The sequence below is a fragment of the Fukomys damarensis genome, unplaced genomic scaffold, assembly GCF_012274545.1.
Source record: "Fukomys damarensis isolate Sample0158 unplaced genomic scaffold, DMR_v1.0_HiC HiC_scaffold_1, whole genome shotgun sequence".
NCBI classification, from domain to species: domain Eukaryota; kingdom Metazoa; phylum Chordata; class Mammalia; order Rodentia; family Bathyergidae; genus Fukomys; species Fukomys damarensis.
Window position 1 is genome coordinate 49,663,468 of NW_022900913.1, and position 26,073 is coordinate 49,689,540.

Genomic DNA, 26,073 nt, shown 5'->3' on the forward strand with positions numbered 1-26,073 from the left:
AGAAGGGACATCTGGAGCCCATCATAATTGTCAGAAAATTGCAAAAGGTCTGCCTTGTTCCTGAGCCGGTCTATCTTTTGCATGGCATCAACTCAGTAAGCTCAACATGCGTGCAACAATCTAACAGGGCAGAGACTGTTCTGTGGCTGGTGAGGATGTAAAACACAATTGAGTTAGCGTAACTCAGATAAGAAGAAGACATTCTGTGTGATAGCAAAGAGCCTGGTATTTTCGTCCTTACCATATCCCAGTTCTGGCTTCTGCATGAAACTGAAAGGCTTTTCTCTTAAAGTTTTAATGGAAATCTCAGCTTCACTTGCACAATGGCAAGTTAGCCACAGTCTTTTAGCACTGAATTTATAGACTTGCACAGCTGCAGGAACTGATGCACTGCTTTAAGCTAAGTCCCTCATTGTTCAGTTTAATACAGTTTTATATATGGCTCACAGTAGTCTTCAGAATAGGGGGATTATTCCTCAGGCAATTAAGTGGAATGGAAATAATACAAACTTTCATTATTTTTGACTTATAATTGCTCTTAAATTACAGTTCAAAGCCCAGTTTATAATTTAAATTGTGGTGCTGTTTAGTGAGATAAAGTATAGTAAACATTTTAAAGCTATGACTTAAGAATTCTGAATCTTCTTTACTTCTATAGTTGACCAAGTCATAACAGCTACATTTTAAACAGTTTTAAATACAAATTGATTCAGTGTCATTGCTAAGTCCATAATAAAAATTATCTTAATGGTCCAAGGAGGTAAACATGCTATTGGATTTACTTAAAAGAACACAAACGTTCCACAGTAAGCAAGTCTCCCTGTGTTGTTTGGATCTCTCCAATCTGGCATCCCCTCCTAATACCGTGTCCAGCACTTTGGATCAATAAATCCCACTTCACAGAAGTTAAAATAATATTGAAATCCTGTCAGCTAGGGCTGACCAGTGGTTACGTTTTCCACAGGGTAATGCTTTTGCAAGGACATCAATCCTCTTCCTCTGGGTGGCTCTCGTTGATGGACACATTTCCATGATGAAATGACAAGGTTCTCTCTGGCTTTCCATGGGTCAGTGTCCTTGGCAGGTTTTACAGCACATCTGCCTGAAGTATGCTCGACTGCAGAATTTGAACTTCAGCACCAGTGGGCAATAAGCCACTTTGTTCACATCTTTGCACTCTAATGGATGGGGGCAGAAAATGGAAAACAATTAAAGGTACATAAACAAGTGCATAAACAAGCCAATCCACCTGGATAGTTAGTAGGACCCCCTTCAGGACAATCTACATTGGTTTTCACATCCTCGTGGTTTTTGTTTTTTGTGTTTAGGCATACCCTGTCTGGTACAGCCTACCAGAAACATTCTTTTGACATATTTTAACACAAAAACTTTAAAAAATGTTTGCAAAGCTTTTCTTCCAGACTTTTATAAGTGTGTGGTGCATGCCTACTGTGTCTTGAAAGAATTACCATTTTTTGGGATAAGTGATTGCTTTAGACAGCTTGGAAACATGAGTCATTTTTCTTACAGTGCTTTTATTGCTTCTTTCTCAAGGGTTATTTTATTCAACAGTGCAAGCTTATCCAAAATAAAACATGAGTTGCATTATTTGATATCAAAGTACACATATCTCAAGAGAATCTGTATCTAAGAGATGTGAGGGTGGGCCTGGGTGAATGCAAAGCATGGCTGACAGTGGCCTAGATTCAGCAACTACGCTAGACAAAGAGGAAAGCTTTAAGGGGTTGGCCTTAAATGGCAGCAGTCTGTGGGTTATGGAAACATGTAGAAATGTCTTTTTTTAATTTGTAAGTGAGACATGGCCTCCTTTTTTCCTATGTGTATTTTCTCTTCAGTGGTAGAATTGCCGCAGTTATAGTCTGCAGTTCTTGCAGCCAGAAGGTGAATAAATTATTCTTTTCCCACATCCCCTTGGAAGTCAGGTGCAGAGGTGGAATTGAGGGGCTGGTGTAGAGAAAGGGACACCAGCCTTTGATTATCAGCAGCCCTGCACATTCATTGCCACCAATATAATTTCACTGCGTATAGTGATTTTCTCCAGGATTCTGGTCACTTTTGTCTGGGAATTTTAAAATGTGTCAATCTAATAATTAAATTTATATGCATTCTAGAACTAAAGGTCCACCCTTATTTTTCTAGGTGGCTATACTGAAATATACTGAATAAATTGTTTAAGGTAATTAGGACTCGGGCAATGTACTAGGTAAAATACAGGGTGACAGAACAGTTTTTGTTGTTCCTTCTTTTTCCTGACTCCAGAAACCCACTAAAATTCTGAGAAATCTAATACCTGGTACATAAGCCACAGGATAAACATGCAAAATTAAATGCAAAGAATGGGGAAGTTTCAAGTCATTATCAAATCGTATGGTAACAATCTTACTGATCTAATTTTTAAGGTTCTTTCAGGCAACATCCTCAAATTTGAAACGGGATCCCTCAAATCCTCTAAAAACATAAACTCTAGCAGGATAGGGTGGCACAAGCCTATAATCCCAGCACTTCAGTGGCTGAGGCAGGAGGGTCACCATGAGTTCCAGGCCAGCCTGGACTACATAGTGAGTTCAAGGTCAGCCTGTACTATACATAGAGAGGCCTAGCCTCAAAAAACCAAACCAAATCAGACCAAAAACAAACAAAAAAACATAAGCTTTGCCACCATCAAACTCCCATACTCAAGATGTGATTTACAAAGAGAATAATATTTAGAAATTTGAACAAAATTTTCATACTATATTCTTAGTAAATCTAAGTTTTGGCTGAAAGAAAGTAGGAACACAAAAAAAATTATTTAAAATTGTTCTTAAAAAATAAATCAGATGGTATTTGGTGGATTGTGTGTGAATTTGCAGTGAAAAGATTTTCAAATATTTTAAATTGGAGATCACTTGGAATTCTTTTTTTGTTTGTTTTGCTCTCTAAATATTCTCTACCAATAAAAATATCCAAAAAAGTTTTGACCCACAAAATTTTTGTGGAAAAGTATCTGTTACTATCACTGTTACCAAGAGGAATATATTGTCCATATAAAATAATTACTGAAATAATGAGAAAAGCTGAGAGCACCTCTAGTGACATAATGTTACCCACATAACAGGGCAGCCACTCTCTACTCTGCAATAAGATGTGGCATGACTTGTTAAAATATAAAATAATCTTTAGCTTTGACTTTCTTTGCCGAAATACAAAAGGGATTTAGTTGGTAAACAGAGGAGAATTGGTTATTTTAATAGTATACGGACATAAAATCAGGAACCAGACACCCTTGATATAACCCTAGTTTTACCATTTACTAACTTTATGACTGAAAAAATCACATAATCTCACCATGCCTAAGCTTTTTCAATTGTTTTTCTACTCAGGAGTAATTAGAATACCCACTGTCACATATAACATGTAATTACATGAACATCCTTACGTACATCCAACTAGAGCAGTGCCTGGTACACATACAGTGTTGGGTAACTGTAAGATACGGAATTACTACTGTTAGTAGTTACTAGCATCTCTTAATGCTTGATGATAGGAAGGAAGCAAGGAGTTATATGCTAAATTTCTCCATATCGATGCAATATTTGGACTACTACTGAGAAAATACTGCTATAAAGACAGGAGAGAGTTTGAAAACAGCTCTAAAGGCTTAAAACAGTTTGAAGACAAAACAAAGATGACTATTTCCAGGGTGGCAAGAGTCCATACTCCATTTTCAGAAGAGTTGGTGGAACATGAAAATTCTAAGTTGAACAAAGTATGAAAAAAATTCAGACTTTTCTTCTAGATTTTAGATTTGGGGATCTGATTAAATAATGCATAACAAATGAATATTTATAAATTGCTTCTCCCTCCACCTACCCATCCATCCATCTACTACAAATGTTAAGTGATGGGGGATTTGCTTCTTAGCCAGGTGCTGGAAATAAAACTCTCTTCTGTGTACAGAGGCCCACAGCACAGCCCTCTGTCCAGGAACATTACTGTGCCCCTCCTCGGGGTGGGCTCAGGGCTAATGCAGAATGTTTCTCCCAGAGCTTGCCAACACCTTTATTAAGTTAGCTACCAACTAATTCAGTTGAATGCAGGAAGTCACTGGGTCCTGGGATCAAGTTTAGGGAGGTAGAGATGATGAGCACCTCTTACATTGCCCTTGACAGTAGCACAAATATTGGTTAATAGCCCATCAGGTGGGTAGGGGGTGACTTTTGGCCCTACCTCCATGACATTTGGCCTTCACCAAGTTATATCACCACTCTCAGTCTCAGGTCCTTCATCTCTAAAATGAAGACCATGATAAGGCCTGCTCACGGTAAGGACATTGTGAGGCTTTCATGAGGTATTGCAAATAGCGTAAAGCACATGCCGTGGCATCTGGCTCAGAATAAACGCTCGTTTGTTCTCTCATTATTGACCCTACAACTTCCGCCTCTGAAAACAACCATGTATTATTTTTCTGAGACCCTGATGGAAATGAATATAGGCTCTTGGGAAGGGTTACACATTTGCACAGAGGCAAATGAACAGAACGTTATTACATAAGAGAGCAGGAGGAAGAGGTGAGGAAAGACCCGGGAAGATCCAGAGACTGCCAAGACTCAGAAAATAGGCTGCTATGAAACATTAGCATGGAATTATTTAGGTTGTACAAGGACATTTAGCCTTAATGGAGTGTGAGGACTCCTGAAAAGGAGGGTTGTACAGAAAATTTAGTTCTTGGTTTTTGCCTTCGAGGAACTATATTGACTGGAAGAATTGATTCACTGCAATCTTGGGATTGATGAGAATCTATTCCCAAAGGTCAACTATACCTGGTCTTTATTCTGTCTTTTAAGCCCACAAGAGCTCAATTTGGTAATAAAAGCATTGAATATTACAATTTATCAAGCACTTCCTTTGTGTCAGGTTCAACTTTAGGTGGTTATATGTATTTTTATATTAAGCATTTTAAGTATATAATATGTCAACTTTAGATAGACAACAAAACTTAAATTCAAAAAGGTTATGAAATTATGCTGAGTCATACAGCCAATAGTTGGTTTAAGGACTGGGATAGGACCAAGGTTTGTCTGACTGCAGAGCCACTCTGATTTCAGCAACTTGGCATCTAATACACAATGTTTCTGCCTGTGACTGTGCACTTGGCTAGCACTATTGATAAGGTAATCTTTGGGGCATCATAGTCAGATCTTCTTTGTTTTTTTGAGAGTTTGCTTTGCCTCTATAGGGAAAGGGGAAAAAGAAAAGTGTTTTTTAAAAAAGGAAAGAAGAAAAAGGAATAAATATGAGAAAAGGAAAAAACAGAAACAATGTCTTTGTAAATAAGGAGGGGTAGAGGGATTGAAGGGAGGGCAGGGGAATGGGGAAAAATATAAGAACCAAGATATATCATGTAAAGGTAAAAATTCCTAATGATGAATGTCATCATACTGTATACTTAAAATATATCAAGAAACTTAATGAAAGAAAAAAAGGAATATTCTAGGTCACAGACACTTAAAGTAACCTGAATTACCTCTTCCTACTTTCCTTCACTACATCTTCCATTTCAAATTTTATAAAATTACATAAGTGAAAAGGGATTTTTTAGATACACCCATTATTAAAGACCCATTATTATGAAAGGTTGAACGCAATTCCCAAAATATAGTTACTAGTTTTACATTATATTGGTGCATTCAACTTACTGCCATTTTTAGCTCAAAGAGGACTCATTTGTTATATTGTTGGATTTAACTCATTGACAATGCTGATGCAGTTGAGAGGCCAAAATTACAAAATTTATCCTTTCATTGTTGGCCTCCTTAAAATTTATTAAGATTATGAAATAGTTGGACCGGGGATTTAGCTCAGTGGTCCTGCATCTGCCTTGCAAGCACAAGGTCCTGAGTTTGATCCCCAGTACCAAAAATAAAGATTACAAAATAGTCTTCTCTCTTTCTCTCTTGAGTTCTCTGGTGTGAATAAACTATAATAGTACATAAGATCCTAATGAGATAACTGACATTGTGAAATGAGAAGAAAAGGGCTAAAGATGTAGGGAAAGTGGGAATGGTAGGGGAAAGGTAATAAGGGAAAAAATATGAGAATGAAAAAATGGAAATAAAGTGCTTGTAAACTGGGAGGGGAGGAGGGGGTGAAGGGAGGGCAGGGACAAGGGGAAAAAATGAGAACCAAGACCACCTGTCATGCAAAGGCACAAGATCCCAATAATGAATGTAACTGTACTGTACACCTAAAATGTACCAATAAACTCAATAAAAGAAAAAAAACATAATATAGCCTACTTTTTTATTTAAAACATTCTGAAAAAGTTGTACATAAATTAAAACATTTTCCTATGAATCAGGTAACAGAAATGTCCTGTTTTAATTTCTGAATGATCTTCCGTTGGCACTGATTTCCAGATAATATAGACACGACATTAATATTAGAAATCTCTCTATACTCAAGTAATAGGTAACTTACAAATAAATAATACTGGGAGATCTACTAAAAGAAATTCTTTAAGAAGTCTTTTGGTAATATCCTCTGTAGTGTAGTTCGAAGTTTTTGTCTTTACTATCCATTCTTTTCAGACAGTTGCCCTTATATCTTCCTAGGGCTTGTGCATGCTAAGCATTCCCTCTACCACTGAGCTTTGCCCCTTGCCCCATATTCCTTTCTAAATACTGAATCTGAGCCTACAAGGCACAGATTTTAAGATGAAAGCAACTCACAAGCCATTCTTTTTCCTCATCAAGATACTGGAAAGGTAAGAGTTCCACATTATGTGGTTTTTAGGAAACATTTGGACTCTAACTAGTCCCATCCCCTTTTAAATTTTACTCCGACTCTGAAAAAGTCACACTTCACCCAAAGACACAGGCTTCTGGTAGGAATGATGATTTGTGGAGTACTCCCAAATTCTTATCAGGGAGACTTGAGAACACATCAGGACTTCAAGGTAGTTCCTATACCCTGTGATGTGAACTAAATCCATCCTTAGAACCTTAAGTAACTTGCCACACCTGCTAAACTGGTTCTCATAGGTAATCTAGGTTTCAGCAGAGTTGAATGATAAAAATTAGACAAACCTGTTTCATAGGCAACTCATGAATCTACTTATCATTGCTGTTCCAATGAGTCTTTCCCCAGGTGCTTTACATTAATCTTTCAAAGACCTAAAGCATGACCTAAAATACATGCTTTCAGATACACTGAGCAGAGAAACTGATGAATTTAGGATTCAATTTGATTCAGACTCATTGTGACTTCGAAGACTTGCTTTGATCCAAAAAACACAAGACCAACACTGCAAACGGAATTTTCAATGTTTATTTCATCAAATGTTGCAAACTCTGCCTACTTCTTTTATTGCTATGCGTTGGGAAACTCAGGAACAGATCCTTCCATGACCAGGTTGACCCCTTCTATATCCTCTCTGTAGAACACATACCCTCTGGTTGTAGACGTTTTGTGAGATATAGAAGAACATAGTAAGTGTGGTTACGAGTTAAGCACCCAGGTGTATCTTTTAGATTAAAAAAGTACCGACAGCTGTGCTTCTGACAAACTGCCCAAGGAAAGGGAGAGTCTGGTGAGAAATGTGAAGGTCAAGTCCGTGCGTGGGCATGTGTGGTGCAGGAGTTGGGGTGGGGGGTGTGTAGTCAGTATGTTCTTGATAATATTGTACTTGAGGCTTTAACATTTTACATGTTTAAGCTAGGGAAGGATGAAATTTTCAGGGCCCTTATTCATTACAATGCAAATAACTTTCTGTCCTTCTAAAAGGTGATATTAGTTTTAAATTTTATTCTGACTTATCTTACCTTGAAATAAAACATCCCTTTCTCTCTTTGCTATTTTTGTTTTTCTCCAGTCTTATGTGTTATGCCACCCATACTCAATCTCAAGGTGGTTTAATCCCATCCTAAATTCAGGTCCCCTCCAACCCAGACAGCCAGGAATGTGAACCTGAATGCTAAGTGGCTAACGAGCTCTTTGAAGTGTCAAAGGAAAAACCTAGCCTTCCTCATCTTCTTGCAATCAAAGTCTTCAAATTACCTTAATTTTCCTTTCACTGATTTTAATACATCAGATTTCACATTAAAACCTGAATTCAGTGGCTACTTTGTTTAAAGGATCTTGGTTTGAGTTGCCTAGGCTTTCCCACAGCCATTTAGTTGAGGGAGACTGAAACTCTCCAAGGCCACCATTAGACATCCCGGGCTGGTAAACCAGTGTACACCAACCACACCTTTCTGAATTGGTCACCAGCTCATGACACACTGTGAATTACTATCTGGCAGCAATAACTACCAAATGACAGAATGTGCTATCGAGAAACTGAAAAGACTTACAAGGAAACTTGAAACTGTAGGAATAATGAATAAAATGGCATTTTGGACAGAATTTCAGGGGAGGTTAAGCATGCTGGTCCCACTTGCCATATGTATTTTAAAAATTATTCTTAGTATTTGAAATACATTTATATCCAGTGTGTCTATAATTCACTTTCAGCAGCAATGTAGTGTTACCCTCATCAGTGGAAGTCTGTCAAGTGCAGTCACAATGAAATTTGAGTAAGATTAAAAAATAAAAATAAAATAAATGGAGAGTGAATAAATGAGAAGTTAAAATATCCAAGAATAGTATCAGAAATAGATTCAGAAGTAGAGTATCAAAAAATTCAAATAGTGGGCCAGGGATTTAACTCAGAGGTTCCACTGCCTGCCTTGCAAGTGCATGGACCCGAGTTCAATCCCTGGTACAAAAAAAAAAAAAAAAAAAAAAAAAAAAAAAAAATTCAAATAGTGCCAAGCATGGTGACACATGCCTGTAATCCCAGCACTCAGGAGGCTGAGGCAGGAGGATCATAGGGAGTTGGAGGCCAGACTGGAGTCCTTAATGAATTCAAAGCCAGCTTAGAATATACATTGAGACATTGTCTCAAAAATAAATAAATAAATAAATAAATAAATAAATAAATAAATAGTGAGAGGGAAAGAATGTTTATATTTTGTTAATCTTTCACTGAAGGCTTTCAGAAGCAAAGTAAAGCAGACATTGAACACAGTGAATTATATCTCCCTTCTCCCATTTCCTATTTCCCTCTCACTATTTGTTTGTTTGTTTGTTTGAGATAGGGTCTTGCTGTATGTTCTAAGCTGGCCCTGAATTTACTATGTAGTCCAGGTTGGCCTCCTACTCCCGAGTAATTAATTTTTTGATATTCTACTTTTTTTTTGTTTGTTTGGTTGGTTTTTTTGAGACAGGGTCTCACTATGTAGTTGAGACTGACCTGGAACTCACTATGTAGCCCAGGCTGGTCTCAAACTCACAGCAATCCTCCTGCCTCAGCCTCCCGAGTTCTGGGATTATAGGCATGCGCCACTACGCCCGGCCATTATTCTGCCTTTTTTTTTTTTTTTTTTTTTTTTGATACTCTATTTCTAAGTCTTTTTCTGTTACTATCCTCAGATATCTTAATTTCCTGTTTTTTCACTCTCCATTTACTTTTTATTTTTATTTTACTAAAATTTCATTATGGCTGCACACATTTGCCCTATATCCTGCATCCTAGTGCCCCACAACCCAGCTTTCTTGGTAAACTGTAAGCCTTCCAGGGCCCAGCTTTGGTTCTCTGTGATGGTACTGTTATTTGCACCATCCCCTGTACACTTTCTCTTGGTAGCTTCTTGCTACCTCTGTCAAAATACTGCTTATATGGGAAGGGTATTTAGCTCAGTGGTGCTGCTGCCTGCCTCACAAGCACAAGGTCCTGAGTTCAGTCCGCTTTACCAAAAAAAAAATACTGCTCATGTTGTGAAAATTACCTGTTTACATGTTGCCACCTCTACTAAATGGTGCTCCCTTTGAAGACAGGGATATTGTTGTATTCTTTTCATAGTTTCAGTGCCTGACTCATAATAAATATGTTTGCTAAGTAAATGAATTAATGGTTGGATGCATGGAGCAAGTTATTTAAAAAACATCGCTTTGAGGAATGGATATATCTGTGATAGAAACAAGTTTAATAAACTTAATGGTAGAATCTAGATGGTGGGTATTCACTGTAAAATTCTTTAAACTTTGCTGTATGTCTGAAACTTTTTTTATAACAAAATATTTAGTGTGTGGGGGGAGACCAATTACCCAAACCTTGGTAATTAAAACACTGCTTAAGATTTTACCTTTGGGTCATTTCATCTATAGAGACCCAACAAAAAATTGAATTTGAGATCCCAAGAGATCTTCCATAACTCTACCACATCTTGAGGTAGAGTTAAATTGGCCTTTCAGCAGACTCCAAAGGACAAAGGAGCCTGATTTTACTGGGAAATTAGGGATCCTCTTCTGTTCTCTTTCGTTTACCAGAAACTGCTCTTTCCTCAACTACTAGACTTTCCCTTACTAAGAGGCATTTCCTTCTTTCTCTGATATGATTCCTCACAAGCCTTATCAAAACACTTGCATTATTTTTATGAAAGAGCTTCTTCTCTTTTGAGATCGATGTTATCGGTCCATTCTATTTATCTATGGATGATAGCTTATAGTATCCTGAGTTTTTCCAACTGTACATTATGGCTTGCTCATAGGCCACACAGTCTATGAGACCTGCCTTGATCCAAAGGTTAAATCACTGGCCCTTCATTTGAGCTTTTCTTAGAATTTTTGTAAACTGTTCCACATATTTTCTATCTTCCTTTATAATTTTTTAAAATATTAAGTATTTGCCTTGAAACACTATGAATTTATAAATGTATTTGAATTGTTCTTAAGAAATAGCAGAAGCTGGCCACAGAAAGTATTCAATAATTAGCTGGTGATTAAAATGAACAAATAGTTTTTATATATTTAAATACAATCCACACATACTATTGGGATGTTGAAGAAAACACAAAAAAGTTATGATAGAAATTTTATGAGAGAAAGGGATCCTCTTGCTTTAGGTAATAATAATGTAACAGTCATATTTCACAGAATTAATAATTTTCTAAAAATTTTCTCCTTTACTGAGAAATCTTTAAATACTATCTTAACTGCTTACTTCAGTTTAGTATTAATAAAAAATGATTAGTTGGGCAGATGAAATGGTCATTTGGTGTTCTTCAAATTATTCAAGAAATATCAGGTCAACATTACAATTTTAAAAGAATTTCTTTAAGGCAGAAACAAGTATATTTGTCAGTGATATTAGGCAAAATCTGAAAATAGTATTGTAACTTCAACTGCAGAGCCTATATACAATAATTAATTACTTCAGTAAACTTTGTTTTTTCTTTTTTTGGCACCAGGGATCAAACTCAGGACTTTGCTGCAAGAGGCAGAACCACTGAGCTAAATTCCTGGCCCTTACAGAGAAACTTTTAAATTGCCTAAATGAAGCTATACACATAACTTCAATATATATATCATTGTGAGCACGTCAAAAGCCAGCTATGTCAGCAATGAGGAAGGCTTAATCTATTGAAGTAGCCTGCAGGGCATGCCAGAATTATCTCCACTTAAAAAACAGAGTATTTTCACATCAAAATATTCTCTGTATAACTTCTTATCCTTCCCTTTGTCCCTTCTTTTTTGTGCTGGAGGCCAGACTAAGAACCTTGTTCAAGTGTTCTATTATTCAGTTATAGCCCTAGCCCCAGTATCTTAAAGAGTGAATTAAGACTAGCATGTGAATGTAGTGGAAACTGACATGCCCTGGGCTCTATGAAATCTATGTTCAAATCTTGATTCCTCTACTTCCTAGTCTAGTAATTTGAAGAAGTCACTATCCCTCTCAGTCTCATTTTCCTCAGCAGTAATAACAGCCCTCAGAAGATTGTTATCAAGATTATATATAATATATACACAGTGAATAAGATTTGACTTCTATAGTCTCATGGAAGATCATTAAAAGCTATAACTTTTCTAAGAAAACTATTTCTGTCTGTCATGAATTTTGAGCCCCTTTCAAGATAGGAAAAGCTATATTTCCAGCATGTCCCTTATCATAGGGACCAAAATAAAAGATTTTGCAACTTAAAATTGTAAATTTGAATTAATATAGGATAAAGTGATACTATTTAAAAGTATAAATAAAATGTACAAAAGGGTATTATATTAAGAGACTAGATATAAAAAAAAAGAATTTTTGCAAAAATACAAGATCTTGCAAACTGTCATACAAGATAACGGCTTTTCCTAAAATGAAACTGTAAGGAAATATTAATATCTTGAATATAATTGTAAAAACATCCTCAGTAACATGGGAACTAGCAGAAAGAATCAACAACTGGGATCTCATCTTATTAAAAAGCTTCTGCACTGCAAAAGAAACCATCAACAGAACTAAGAGACAATGTACAATGTGGGAAAAATTTTTTACCAGCTGCTCCTCAGACAAAGGACTATTATCTAGAATATATAAAGAACTCAAAACAATTAGCCCCCCCCCAAATATAAGGACCCGGTTCAAAAATGGGCATCTGAAATGAACAGACTTTTCTCAGACAAAGAAGTAAAAGCACCAAGTAAATATATGAAAAAATGTTCCACATCACTGGTCATTTGAGAGATATAGATGAAAACAACACTGAGATTCCACCTCACCCCACAAAGAATGGCTGCTATCAAGAAATCAACCAATAACAAATGTTGGCGGGGTTGTGCAGAGAAAGGAATTCTTCTCCATTGTTGGTGGGAGTGCAGACTGGTGCAACCACTATGGAAATCAGTATGGAGATACCTCAAAGAGCTGGGATTAGGGGTTCCATTTGACCCAGCCATCACTCTGCTGGGTATCTTTCCAAAACAATTAAAAGAATCATACCAGAGTGATGTATGCACATCCATGTTTAAAGCAGCACAGTTTGTAATAGTTAAAACTTGGAAACAGCCCATTTGTCCATCAGTTGGAGACTGGAAAAAGATGTGGTTTTTCTATAAAATGGAATACTACTCAGCTATAAAGAATGAGAAATTAGAGTCATACATAGGAAAATGGATACATATTCAGGATATCCTCCTAAGTGAAATAAATAAGCCACACATGTGTAAATACCAAATAGTTTCTCTGGTGTGAGCAAACTATAATAGTACGTAAGATCCTAATGAGATAATTGACAATGTGAAATAGGAAGAAAAGGGCTAAAGGTACAGAAAAAGTGGGAAGAATAGGGGAAAGGTAATAAGGGAAAAGAAAAAAATATGAGAAAATGAAAAAATGGAAATAAAGCATTTATAAATGGGGAGGGTAGGAGGGGGTGAAGGGAGGGCAGGGACAAGGGGATAAAATGAGAACCAAGACCTGTCATGTAAAGGTACAAGATCCCAATGATGAATGTAACTGTACTGTATAACTAAAATGTACCAATAAACTCAATGAGAAAAGAAAAAAATCCTTCAAACGGGATGGATCTGACCAAAAAGAACCGATCTCTACAGATAAGGTTTTTATAAGTATATTGTTTTCAATTGAAATATCTTAACAAATTACTTGACTGTATACTCATGAAAATTTTTTTAAAGCAGGGACCTACATAACTATTTTTCACTTTTCTACAATGAAAAAATAATCATTTAAAACATTGTTTATTGTTTTATTATATGCATAAGAAATATGAATTAAATCTTCATGATGGTAAGAGAATCACTGTCATATCCAGAAAGAAACAAAAATTTTCACTTATAAGAATGGCTCATTAGAAATAAAGTGTAGTGTTCTAATATAAGTCAAACATGGAATAGTAAATGGGAATTGACCTTACAGATCATCTACTCTAATCTCACTTTATAGACAGGTAAATTTAGTGTTAGAGAGGTTAACTGACAACTGTGAACAGTTAAGAGAAATAGGCAGGAAAAAACAGGCTTCCTGATTACAGTCAGCATATAGGCAGATTTCACAAAGCGCTATACAAACCACACCCTACCTATGGGCTTACGGGGCTTTTCAAACCCTGGGTAATAGTAGAGGTGAGTCCCAGCAGACCACAGGGCAGTTTTCCGTGGGAAACTCACCTTCGGTGTTGGAGATGGGGAAGCTGTCACATTTGCTCTCACACTGCTGCACTGAGGGAGGCCGAACAGTTTCTGAACAATCACTGGATGTCTGTCCAGTATAGGAGAGACACTGTACAGTTCTCATTTGCTGGCCAAGGCCACACTGAGCAGAACACTAAATTCAAAGACAAAGAGAAACAAAGGACTGATCTTAGCAGTTCTCAGAGGTAAAAAAAAATAATAAAATAATAAAACCATATATATCAACTTTTGGGGAAGGTAGTACTGGGGACTGAACCCAGGGTCTTTGCACTGACCTACATTGGCAGGTTGTAGAGAGGGAAAGGGGATGCCACTAGGACCTCTGCAGTAAGTCCTAGTCTCCTGAGAGCCAGGACAGCACCAGGTGAATTGACTTATCCAAAAAGGTAGAAAAAAACGAGACTTTGACAAGAAGCTGATCAATGCTGCTCTGAGCAGCAAAGACGAAAGCCCCAGAACCTGCCAGCTTTTATTCAGTACACTGGAGAAACAAATGTAACAAATGACTCAGGACAGAGAGTTCAGTACATTGGGAGAAGCAGATGTTAACAGATCACTCTGGGGTTTGGGGGAAGTGGAAATCAAACAAAAACAAGGAACTATGCAGGTGAAGGTTTTGTTCCTCCCAGGATGCCTTCAGCAGGTGCAAGCTTGTCCTGGAGCATCACAGCATCACTGGACTATTGAGGTCCTAGCTGTGACCAGAGGCCAAAATGGACCATGTCTCAAAATGCCATAGCTGGCCTGGAGGCAGGAAAACTAGGCCTAATCAAATGATTTTTTGCCAAAATTATATAGAGCATAACACCAGCTATTTATTTTTTATTTTGAGACAGGATCTCACTAAATTGCCCAGGCTGGGATTGAGTTTGTAATCCGCCTGCCTCAGCCTGTCAGAGTGCTGGAATTACAGACACATACCACCAAGCCTAACCATGCATATTGACTTTAAAGCCCACATGTGGTTCATCTTTGAGAGGTGTCATTCTACTATAGAACTGGTTCCAAAACTCAAGGATCATATTATAGAAAATAGAGGCAATGTAGTTAGAAGAATATCATAAATGGAGATTTAATGGGCTATTCCTCCAACAATTCCAAGCAAAGCTGGTGAATTCTAGAATTTTTAGGTCTTCTTCATTCAACCTTTGTAATTCATAGGTATCTAGCAATCTGTCCATTTCTTCTGTGCTTTCCATATTATTGCTGTATAGGTTCTCAAAGTACGATGTATTGATGATCTTCTGTATTTCTGATGGGTCTGTTATAATTTCACCCTTTTCATTCCTAATTGCATGGATTTGGGCCTTTTCCTTTTTTTTTTTTTTTTTTTTTTTTTTTTGATAAGATTGGCTAAGGGTTTGTTAATTTTGTTTATTCTTTCAAATAACCAATTGTTTGTTTCCTTAATTTTTTTGTATCATTCTCTTAGTCTCCACCACATTGATTTTTGCTCTAATCTTAATAAATTTCTCCCTTGTATGAGCGTTGGGTTTGTCCCGCTCTTCTATTCTTGAAGTGTGAGGAGACTATTGTTTTTTTTTTTAAATGGAAGCATTAGATGCCATTCTTGAAGTATCATGTTAACTGAAGGAATTATTTGAAGTTCTGAAAGAAAAATTGACTACATTGGAAAGACTGGAAGGCTCAGCACCGGGAACTACATTTAAAAATTTGTTTTTAAGAAAATAATGATCTCAAAAGTATAGAAAAAGTAAAATATACTATACCTTTCTTCTCATCCTGCTACTATTAACTTACTTGAAAATATAAATTTTGAGCAATCATATGCAACTTCATAACCTCTATCTTCCCTCGTGTACTAGGCTTTATATAGAAGTAGACAGGCTCATTAAAGTTTGTCCTTTTAAAAATATTCATTATTGGGATAAAGAAGAGTAGAATGTTGAAAATTTTTCTTGATTTCAGCTTAACATCATCATACAATATGTAGCCTTTTCAGATTAGTTTTATTCTCCTAGTAATATGCACTGAAGATGCCTACATAAACCACTCTCACGCAGATTTCCATGCAAAGACACATTTGCCAAATGAACTCCTCTATAACAGTTAGTAAAGGTTTCAGTCCATAACCAGATGACTTCAAGGCAGGGATGACAAACAGGCACGGCAGAGCAGAAACAACATGGCACACACAAGGCAGCAAAGGTAACAAGAGCAAGCTGGTGAATTCTAATAGGCAGGCAATGAGAAAATTCTTGGTATGAAGCACAATAATCAGATCGGTATTTATTATAGATGTGCAGGCAAATAAACTGATGGCCTATTGGAGTACTCTGTATTTCATCAAAATGTTAGCCTAGTATAATAACTGACTGTTTTGGGCCTGCTGTTGGGATCAGTTTGAAATGAAAGCCTGAACAAATAAAAAAGAAAAAAAAAACACTTAAATAACTACTGTAAGTAGTCTAAGGCACAGTCAGGAACACAGACCTGAGAAGTGGTCTGGTCTTAGCCATTTAGCACGTTTACCTATCCTTTTTCATCTACTCAGGAACTCAGTCATTCAGGGGTGAAGCTATTCTGAGTGACTTAGTTTTAACTAAGATTTAGCAGTGCAGATTGAAGAATAGAGTGGGGTCTGTTCTTTTGGGCCTTCTATCTAGAAAATCAAAAATCCTGTAAGATTTGGAATGAGGAGCCTACTGGCACAAAGACAGGAAAGGTATGTTTATGAGGTAAACAAAGTGAAGCCCTGTTGGATTCGTCTACAAAGCTGTCAAAGTACCCACAGGATTTGCAAAAATATTCATCAGACACTTTAAGAAATGAATGCACTAAATGTACTAAAACATTTTTGAAGATGTATTTTCATTGTTTCTCTTTTTTAATTTTAGGAGACTGGATTGAAAATGAAGATTTGACAACATTTAAAAGAATAATCTCGAACTGACAATAGATATTTTACAAACATACACAAACTTTCGATTGACCTTTATATAATAGTGCTTTGCATTAAGAAATATATATGGAAGAAAATGTCTAGATTGTTTAAAATAAAAATCATAAGAACAAGTCTGTACTGATTCTTTTTTTGTACCAGGGATCACACTCAGGACTTTGCATTTCAGAGGCAGGCGCAGCTCTGCTGAGCTAAATCCCTGGCCCTTGTACCTTCCTTTCTTCCCTTCATTCCTTCCCTTCCCCTTCTTCCCTTCCCTCCCTCTCTTTCTTTATTCCTTCTTTCTTTTCTTTTTCTATTTGTTACCAGGGATTGAACTCAGGACCTTGACAGATTCTTTAATAGTATAATATGAATTATGTATTGTGAAGTTCTGACACTTCTAGAGTAAAACATTTTGGTAATGGCACATAACGCTTAGAGAGGTCTCAGAAGAATGAGGAGACTTTCGCTGCAAAGACAGGGATGCTGTATATACAAGGTAAACAAAGTGAAGATTTTTAGAAGGTCTACAACTTTTTTTTTTTTGGTCCTGGGGATTGAACTCAGGAACTTGTGCTTGCAAGCCAGGCATAGTGCCACTGAGCTAAATCTCCAGCCTGGTTTATAACATTGTATAGGATTATCAAGTATATTCCATTTGAATATTTTGAAAATTAAACTAAATAAACACAGATACAAAATTTTAACTATTTTGTAATCATACTTCTCCCCATAGAGCAAAGAGCACAAACAAAATCATACCAGCACAGATATATGCTATTTTGATTTATTTGGGCCACAGATATTAGAAAATGACTAGCTACAAGGCCAATTGAAACCACAGGATAAGAGCACTCATTGCCTATAAAGTTACTTTCTGCAGTATTAATTTTTAATGTAATTTAATAGATTTCTTTTTTAACATTTAGAACAATAATTTTCCTTCTATTCAAGTATACTAACTTGGCTTTTTATTAAATAGTTTTTAATAATTGATGGGGAAAATTTTGTGCATTTACTGTGTGCACCTTGACATTTTGAAGTATATTTATGTGTATATGTAGTGAAATGATTAAATCTAGCTAATTAACTTAGGCATTACCTCACATAGTTAACATTTTTTGTAATGAGAACCAACTTGTTTTTATAGGGATCAAAGTAGCCTAAGCAAAATAACACAAAGTAAAAGTATGTGAGAAAGAAAAAAGAAAAAAATAGGAATTTGAACCTAAAATGGAAATGAGTCTAATACAAAAATACATACCAAATGCCCTATATACTTGATTCTAAAATCACAGTATCCATTGGAGAAAAATAAATCATGTTAAGAGTATTAATAATATTTCTAACACTGTCTATCATATTACCAAACTAATTAAATTCACCAAAACTTTTCCATGAGATTATCAGAGGATAGAATAGAGGATTATCTCTGTTTTGCAAGTGGAAAAATTGAGACATTGATGTTAAGTGATTTGTTCTTTAGCTGAGAGAGCTAGAGTTAGAATCCAATTTTGATGGCTTGTTCAAGTCTCCAGCCATCTCATTTTATCTCTTAATTTTAACTTAAAATAGCAGTCAAGAAGTCAGCTGTGGTGGTGCACACCTGGAATCCCTGAACTTAGTAGGCTGAGGCAAGAGGACTGCTGAGAGTTCAAGGCCAGCCAGGACTACATAGTCCAACTACATAGCAATAACCTGTGTGTCAAAGAATCTTCCCCCAAAAATGTAGGTAAAAGATGGATATATATATATATATAATATATATATAGCTAAATAAATATATATTAGCACATATATAGCTGCTGTGATTTTGTACTGTTTCTCACTCAATTCTCAGATTTCTTAAAAAAAATTTTTTATTAGTCTATGTTTGTAATACATCATAAAACACATTCACTGTGGGTAACTGGTACAAATGCATACCACCTTAATCCTTTTAACTTTCTCTTCCCCTCTCCTCCCTTCCATCTTCCATCTCCACAAAGTCTACCTCCCTGTTTTCTGTTAAATTTCTTTGTGTTAATGGTTACTAATCTCTCACATCCTCACAAGACCAAATTCGGAACCTCAGATTTGTGTCTGAAAGTGCAGCTTAAGCAAGAACTCACAGTCTAATGTCTTACCTGGCCCCAGTCTCCTGTCACCCAGCGAGGAGGTGGGCAGCGCCCCAAGCTGCAGCGGATGCGGACAGGAGGTTTGTTCTCCTCTGGACACTGTGCAGCTGGAAATGTTTTAGAAAGGTCACTGCTCTTGCACAGAACAATACGATGCTTGTATCCTGGACCACATTTTGGAGTACACTGGAAATAAAGCAAATATTAATAAATAACAATAGTTAAAAACAGGAAAACTGGAGGAAAATCTTTTTAAAGTAAATGTGCTTATGTACAGTATACACATGCACTCTAAATTCTAGGCAAAATCTTTCAGATATGAAATGCTTTAAAAGTTCTTAAGCAGAAGTAATTTTTAGTTTTATCTTTTCCCTAAGGTCTTTAAGAGCTAAATCCAATGTTTGTTTCTCTTGGCTAACTAATTTTCTTCTTTTAATAGGGATAGGTTTATTCCTCTATTCATCACAATCATTGGCCTAATTCAGCTGTGATAGATTCTTCTAAGTTCTGTAATGTGGAATCCTTGGTTTCTTATTTGTTGGGTGGAGTCTTCTGAAAAATAATTGCTATGTTATTAGTAGACCACAAGACCTTGTCTCTGTGAAGCAAGTTTTAAATGGTATAGATCAACTATTTCATTGTGTAGAAGTTAAGAATATATGGTCACAGTTGAAGGTTTATTGCACAGAAAATCACTAGACATTTCTTTATCCTTCAGTTACAAATAATGAATCTGACTATTTTTTACAATTAGGTATATCTGTTCTTCATACTTAGGAAAAGATACTAAATCACAAATCCTATTATTTACTTCATCTATAGACATTTCTGTAAGTCACCTATTTAACACAGTGCCTGACTGAAGTTCTCCAAGTCTGGACCCTTTCTTAAAACCTGTACTTTTTCTTAGACAAGTGAGGGCCCTACCCACAACATTTAGAAGCACTGTATATGAAACTTCCATTCAAAATACATTTCCTGATGACCACACCAGATTTGAGGGACACATAAATGAATGAGATAATCTACTCTCATGGAGCTAAGAGTCATATTCAGGAGACAGAAATGTGAATACAGGTTAATATTAAGGGTGGATGTAGAAGAGAGATTCATGTAGGCCTAATCACCAATAACCAGTTTTATAATTATTTATTTATACCCCTTCTCATGTCTACCATACTATAAGCTCCTGAAAATTTTGACTTCTGTTTCATCTTTACACACACACACACACACACACACACACACACACACACCTTACTCCTAGGATACAGCTTAGGGTTTTGCGTATGCACCTCATAAATGTATGTTGTCTTTTATCTGGAAAGATATTGGTTTTGATTCATCTATGAAGATGTCTTAGTGAACACTATTTGCACCTAATGGTTTTGTTGCTGGTTTGAGACTGGTGTATGTCATAGAAAAAGAGAAAAATACTGACTTTCAAAAATCATATACAATCTCTTTATCACAATGAATTTAGTAATAAAACACATCTCCTCCAATTTAGAAAAAGTTTTATGAAGTTGTATTCTGAAGGAAAATAACATATATAGTTCTTTCCAAGATAGCTCCAGCAGAGGCAATAGGAAGTTAAGGTCAAGACAGAAATTTTTTATTTCTGCCATTCCTTTTTATAGATAACTTGACATGTGTATGTCTTGTTCCTGCCTCACTCTGCTCATTAATCAAACACTAAATGTTATTAACCAAATTCCTAAATCTCTATCACATTTATTGATTTATATCTCTATTGCCACTAACCTTTTCTCAAACAAACATCAATTTCCCACATAAATTTTTCAGCTACTTCCTAAAAACTGTTGTGTTTCTCATTCTTGCTTCAGTCCAATCCACTTTCTAATGGTCTGTCTAAAGGGACCTGTCTACAGCACAATATAATAATATTGTCTTCTGGTTTAAAAAGAAAATCTTCCAGTGGCTTAGGATTGCTTACAAGATAAAAAATTCAACTCTGTAATGGACTGGGATGTAGCTCAGTGGTGTGTCATTTGCCTAGTATGCACAAGGTCCTGCATTTGATCACTAGCACTGCAAAATCAAATCAAAACAGAAACAACTAATTTCTTTAAATATGTTTACTACACCATGATAGTAAGGCTATACTTACCTCTGCATAGTCATCACTATATATACCAGCCATACTAAATATTTGTATTATTCTCTAGTGCTAGCCTAATTCCAGGCAAAAAGCTAATTTCTGTTGCTGCTCTGCTATAAGTACTATCAGTGCTACCACTACTACTAATAGCACCTATCATTTAATAAATAGTGTATAGGCTAAGTGCTGTGCTAACTACTATAACTTATAGGATCCTTAAAAAATTCCTGTGAGATGGCTATTATTATTATTATTGCTGTTGTTGTTATTTTGGTTCCAGGGATCAAACTTGAGAATTTGTGCTTGTGAGGCAGGCAGTGGAACCACTGAGAAAAATCTCTGGCCCCCAGCAATTATTATTTTTTAAATGAGGAAACATAGAGTGATAAGTAGAAATTTGAACAGATATTAAATGGTGAAACTATTCTAATGCTAATTCTGATGGGTGTTTCCTGAACGTTAGGTCCTATACTATGTAATTTGCATATACGGTCTAATTTAATCTTCATAATCCTACCAATTTAGACTTTCAAGAAACAAAGTCATAAGGGAGGGCAGGGACAAGGGGAAAAAATGAGAATCAAGACCTGTCATATAAAGGTACAAGATCCCAATAATGAATATAACTGCACTGTATACCTAAAATGTACCAATAAACTCAATGAGAAAAAAAATAAAAAAATAAAAAAGAAACAAAGTCATACAATATTTTTTTTATAATGAATAAAGCTCTGATCCAGACTTTTGAGTTTGCCCCACTGGTATCCAGTGCTCTTGACTTCACACCAAATCTACTAAATCATCTAAGCCTAATGTTAGAGGATTTCTGCCACTCTCTGAATGCTTAATGTTATCATAGTAAGAAGAACATTGCCAAGACCTGTCATGTAAAGGTACAAGATCCCAGTAATGAATGTAACTGTACTGTATACCTAGAATGTACCAATAAATGCAATTTAAAAAATTAAAACTTATAATTTTAGGTTGTAAATGTGACAAAGCATATAATAAAAAAAAAAGAACAGTGCCATCTTACCTCCTATTAGTTCATCACAGTTCACAAAATACTAAGAAATACCTCATCAAATATGGTTTTTGGGGGAATTACTACAGATGAGGAAAGAGCTTAAATGACTTAATGAAGGGTAAACAGTAAAAGGTAAAGCCAGAACTAAATTTTAGGCCTTCTGACTCATTATTTAGGACCTATTCATTATTTATTCATCTCTTATTATTGCAGGCTGTTTTTCATTCCAGCAGGAACAAATTCATAACAATACATAATAAATATTAATTAATTGATTATTATAAAAATAAATGGAGATGCAGTGTGAGATGATAGAAGTCCCCTTCATATTTTAAGAAGATAGAAGAATTAGTTTTTGTATTATAAAGCTACAATTAATGTCTAATTTGGGAGTTTACCTTTTAAAAATGTACTGGTGCCACTTCCTTGCCCTTGTCACATTTTAAAATTATGTGTAGTATATTAAAAGGCTGAGGCACATTTATTTTTGCCTATCATAATATCTTTCTCCAGTAGCAATAAGCTTTGACTATTATTTTAAGAATGTAGTAATATCTAGAAAAGTTTTCAAAGACCTTATGCCAATTGCTGCTTACAATTAAGGGAGTCAGACAAACAATTCATCCATCTGTCTTAGGACACTCAGGAAGCCAAAATGCAAACTAAATACACAAGACTGACAATGAGATGAAGTAACACCAGAATTTATTAAGCCCTTTGATTGTGATAACCTAATCTTCTTTGAAACCCCATGAAGGCTGTCTATTTTCATGCCTATTTCATACGTGATGAAACTGAAGCACCCAGAATCACAGTCAGGTCCAGATGGAAGATTCTTACCTGAAGAAAGCTCAGGTAGATGAGTCAAAAGACACAAGCCACCTACAGGACAACACGCAGTCATATGCAAAGGCAATCATACAATGACTTCTACTTAGGCAAGAAATCATTTTAGAAAATCACACTCAAATACTACTAAATAAGCCAAGGACAATTCTGTTCCATAGCAATAAAAGTGGACAATCAACTGGATTCTCAAAATAAGGGATAGTGGAAAACTACATTAATTACTTCTCTATCTATGGTCTTGCTCTCTGTGATTTTGTGGTCTAAATATATTAAATGGAAAATTCCAGAAGTAAACAATTTCATGAGTTTTAAATTGCATACCATTCAGTGTCATGTGACAAAATCCTAAGTCCCGCCTAGTGCATGAATCATCCCTTTGTCTAGCATATCCACACTGTTTGCTCTACGCCGCTAACCCCAGTCACTTAGCTATCTTGGTTATCAGACATCTCGCTAACACAATGCTTGTGTTTAACTAACCTTTATTTTACTTCAAACTGGCCCCAAAGTACAAGAGTAGTGATGCTGGCAATTGGAATATGCTAAAGAGAAGCTATAAAGTGCTCCCTTTAATTGAAAAGGTGAAAGTTTTCAACTTAAGGACAAAAGAAAATCATATGCTGGGGCTGTTAAGATCGATGGTAAGAATGAATCCTTTGACCAAGTGTACTTGTGAAACTGAAGAAAGAAAAAGAAATTTATGATAGTTTTGTTCTTGCAGCTCAAATGTAAATATCATGGTCACAGTGTATGTTAAGTGCTTAATTAAGATGTAAAAAGCATTAAATTTATGGGTAAAAGACATGAGCAGAAAACAAGTTTCAACTGACTGCAAAGTCACTGAGTCATATGAAAACTTCAGCAAGAGATCCTCTGAAATGAAGGACACCACACCATTCACTGCATGTAAAGGATTGGACTGAAAAACAAAAATTACTGGAGTGGCTGCATCTGCCCTGAAGAAGATACTGCCATATATCTAGCAGAGTTGAAGAAGCTGATTAAGAAGAAAGGATTCCAGAAGAAGAAAGAAGGAAGAAGGAAGAAGGAAGAAGGAAGAAGGAAGAAGGAAGAAGACGAAGACGAAGACGAAGACGAAGACGAAGAAGAAGAAGAAGAAGAAGAAGAAGAAGAAGATAGAAGAAGGGAAGGGAGGGGAAGGAAGGAAGGATTCCATTCAAAGCAAGTCTTCAAATGTGACAAAACTGGGCTCTCCTGGAAGAAGATGCCCAATACAATTGATATTCCTATTGGTGCAAGAGGCAGTAGGGCATAAACATAGGGAAGAATAGAATAACTCTGGTACCATATAGCAATACTTCAAGTTATATTATAAAGGCAAGACATATTCTGCAACCAGAACAAAGAACCCATGTTCAAAAACAAAGTCAAAATAACATTTTGAGAGAGGACAACATTCACAGATTTTATTTATTTATTTATTTGCTTGTTTGTTTGTTTTTGCACTGCTGGAGATCAAACCCATGACTTGAAGAATACTAGACAAGCACTGTTGCACTGAGCTATATTCAGAACCCACACATACTTTTAATTATGCATATTGTTATAACTGTTTAATTTTATTATTATTGTTAATCTCTTGTGCTTAATTTGTAAATTAAACTTTATCAGTGGTATGCATACGCAGGGAAAGACATAGTATATATAGGGTTCAATACTATCCATGGTTTCAGGCATTTAATGGAGGTTACAGTGGATAAGCAAGGGACTGCTGTACATTTCTGCCATATTCTTCTTACTCAGTGACTATACCAGGCTTGAGCCTTACAGATATTACATGTCTTTAGCTGGGCTCTCAACTCTGGTATGTGCAAATATTGTACTTCTTAAGGATTACTATAAAGCTACATGAATTACTTCTAAAAATAGTCAAGGAACAGGGATGCCATGTCTAAAAGGTTATTTCTAAGTAGAACTCTACCCAACAACTCCTTCTTACCTTACATCAAAGATGTTCAGGCAAAGAATTCTTAGTTTTTTTTTTACTTTTAGTTCTTCCCTCTGCTTTCCTTAGCCTATACTTCATTATTGCCTCTTGTTAGCCTGCTAATAAATGGGCTTGTACATCTGAAAATTTCAGTTTTATTTAGCTATGTAAAAAATAAGAAACTCTGAAAAAGCAAGATATAGTCATGACGATATGTATATATATATATATATATGAATAATAAGTATTCTCCAGAGATAATCCCTGGTACATATGCAAGTAAAGAGCATGTTTTTACACATTTTTGAATAGGAAATAGAATCCATTAGTATTTAGAAGAAATTTAAAATACTTAGCTCAGTAGTAAAAAGTTTTTTGTTAAAGAATAATTATAAATATCAAAATCTATTCCATTCTTTCTTATAAACCATTAAGTAGTGGGGTGGGAGGTATTATTTCAGTAGACAATTCATTTTTTAATAAAATTATTTCTAGGCCGGGTGTGGTGGTACACGCCTGTAATCCCAGCACTCGGGAGGCTGAGGCAGGAGGATCGCTGTGAGTTCGAGACCAGCCTGAGCTACATAGTGAGTTCCAGGTCAGTCTCAACTACATAGTGAGACCCTGTCTCAAAAAACCAAAAAAAAAAAAAAATTATTTCTATTTTTCCTTATTACTGGTAAACATCTATTCTTTCCTTTTATTCATATAATTTGAATCTCTCTCTCTCTTTTTTTTTTTTTTTTTTTTATATCAGTGATAACTCAGGACCTTGTGCTTGCAAGGCAGGCGGTGGAACCACTGAGCTAAATCCCCAACCCTATATAATTAGAATCTTATAATTATTTAAAATATGATCCGAGCATGTTTTTCTTTTCATCTCAGTGAGATATAGGAGTTGATTTTTATAATACACGTTTATGCTTAATGTTACATGGTCATGAAAACAAAAAAAGTATTTTGCAGAAAAACATATTTTAAATCACAGCAGGGAAAACAATTCAGTGCTCACTTGTAACAAACAGAAATACAGGTAGTAACATTTTTGGTCTGGATGTGGTGGTGCATATCTGCAATCCCAGC

The 26,073-nt window shown here is 35.8% G+C and overlaps 1 protein-coding gene across 1 annotated transcript in view; it reads right to left on the bottom strand.

Moving 5' to 3' along the window:
* Positions 1–720: 720 nt before the first annotated feature.
* Positions 721–26,073, bottom strand: part of Adamts6 (ADAM metallopeptidase with thrombospondin type 1 motif 6) — a 173,730-nt gene continuing 148,377 nt past the window's right edge. Inside the window, exons 16-18 of the mRNA XM_033761118.1 lie at positions 19,054–19,230; positions 13,999–14,155; positions 721–1,178 (exon numbers count right to left, since the gene is read on the bottom strand). Of these exons, the coding sequence (XP_033617009.1) occupies positions 1,069–1,178; positions 13,999–14,155; positions 19,054–19,230 (444 nt within the window). The 3' untranslated portion in view covers positions 721–1,068. The remainder of the gene's footprint in view (positions 1,179–13,998; positions 14,156–19,053; positions 19,231–26,073) is intronic.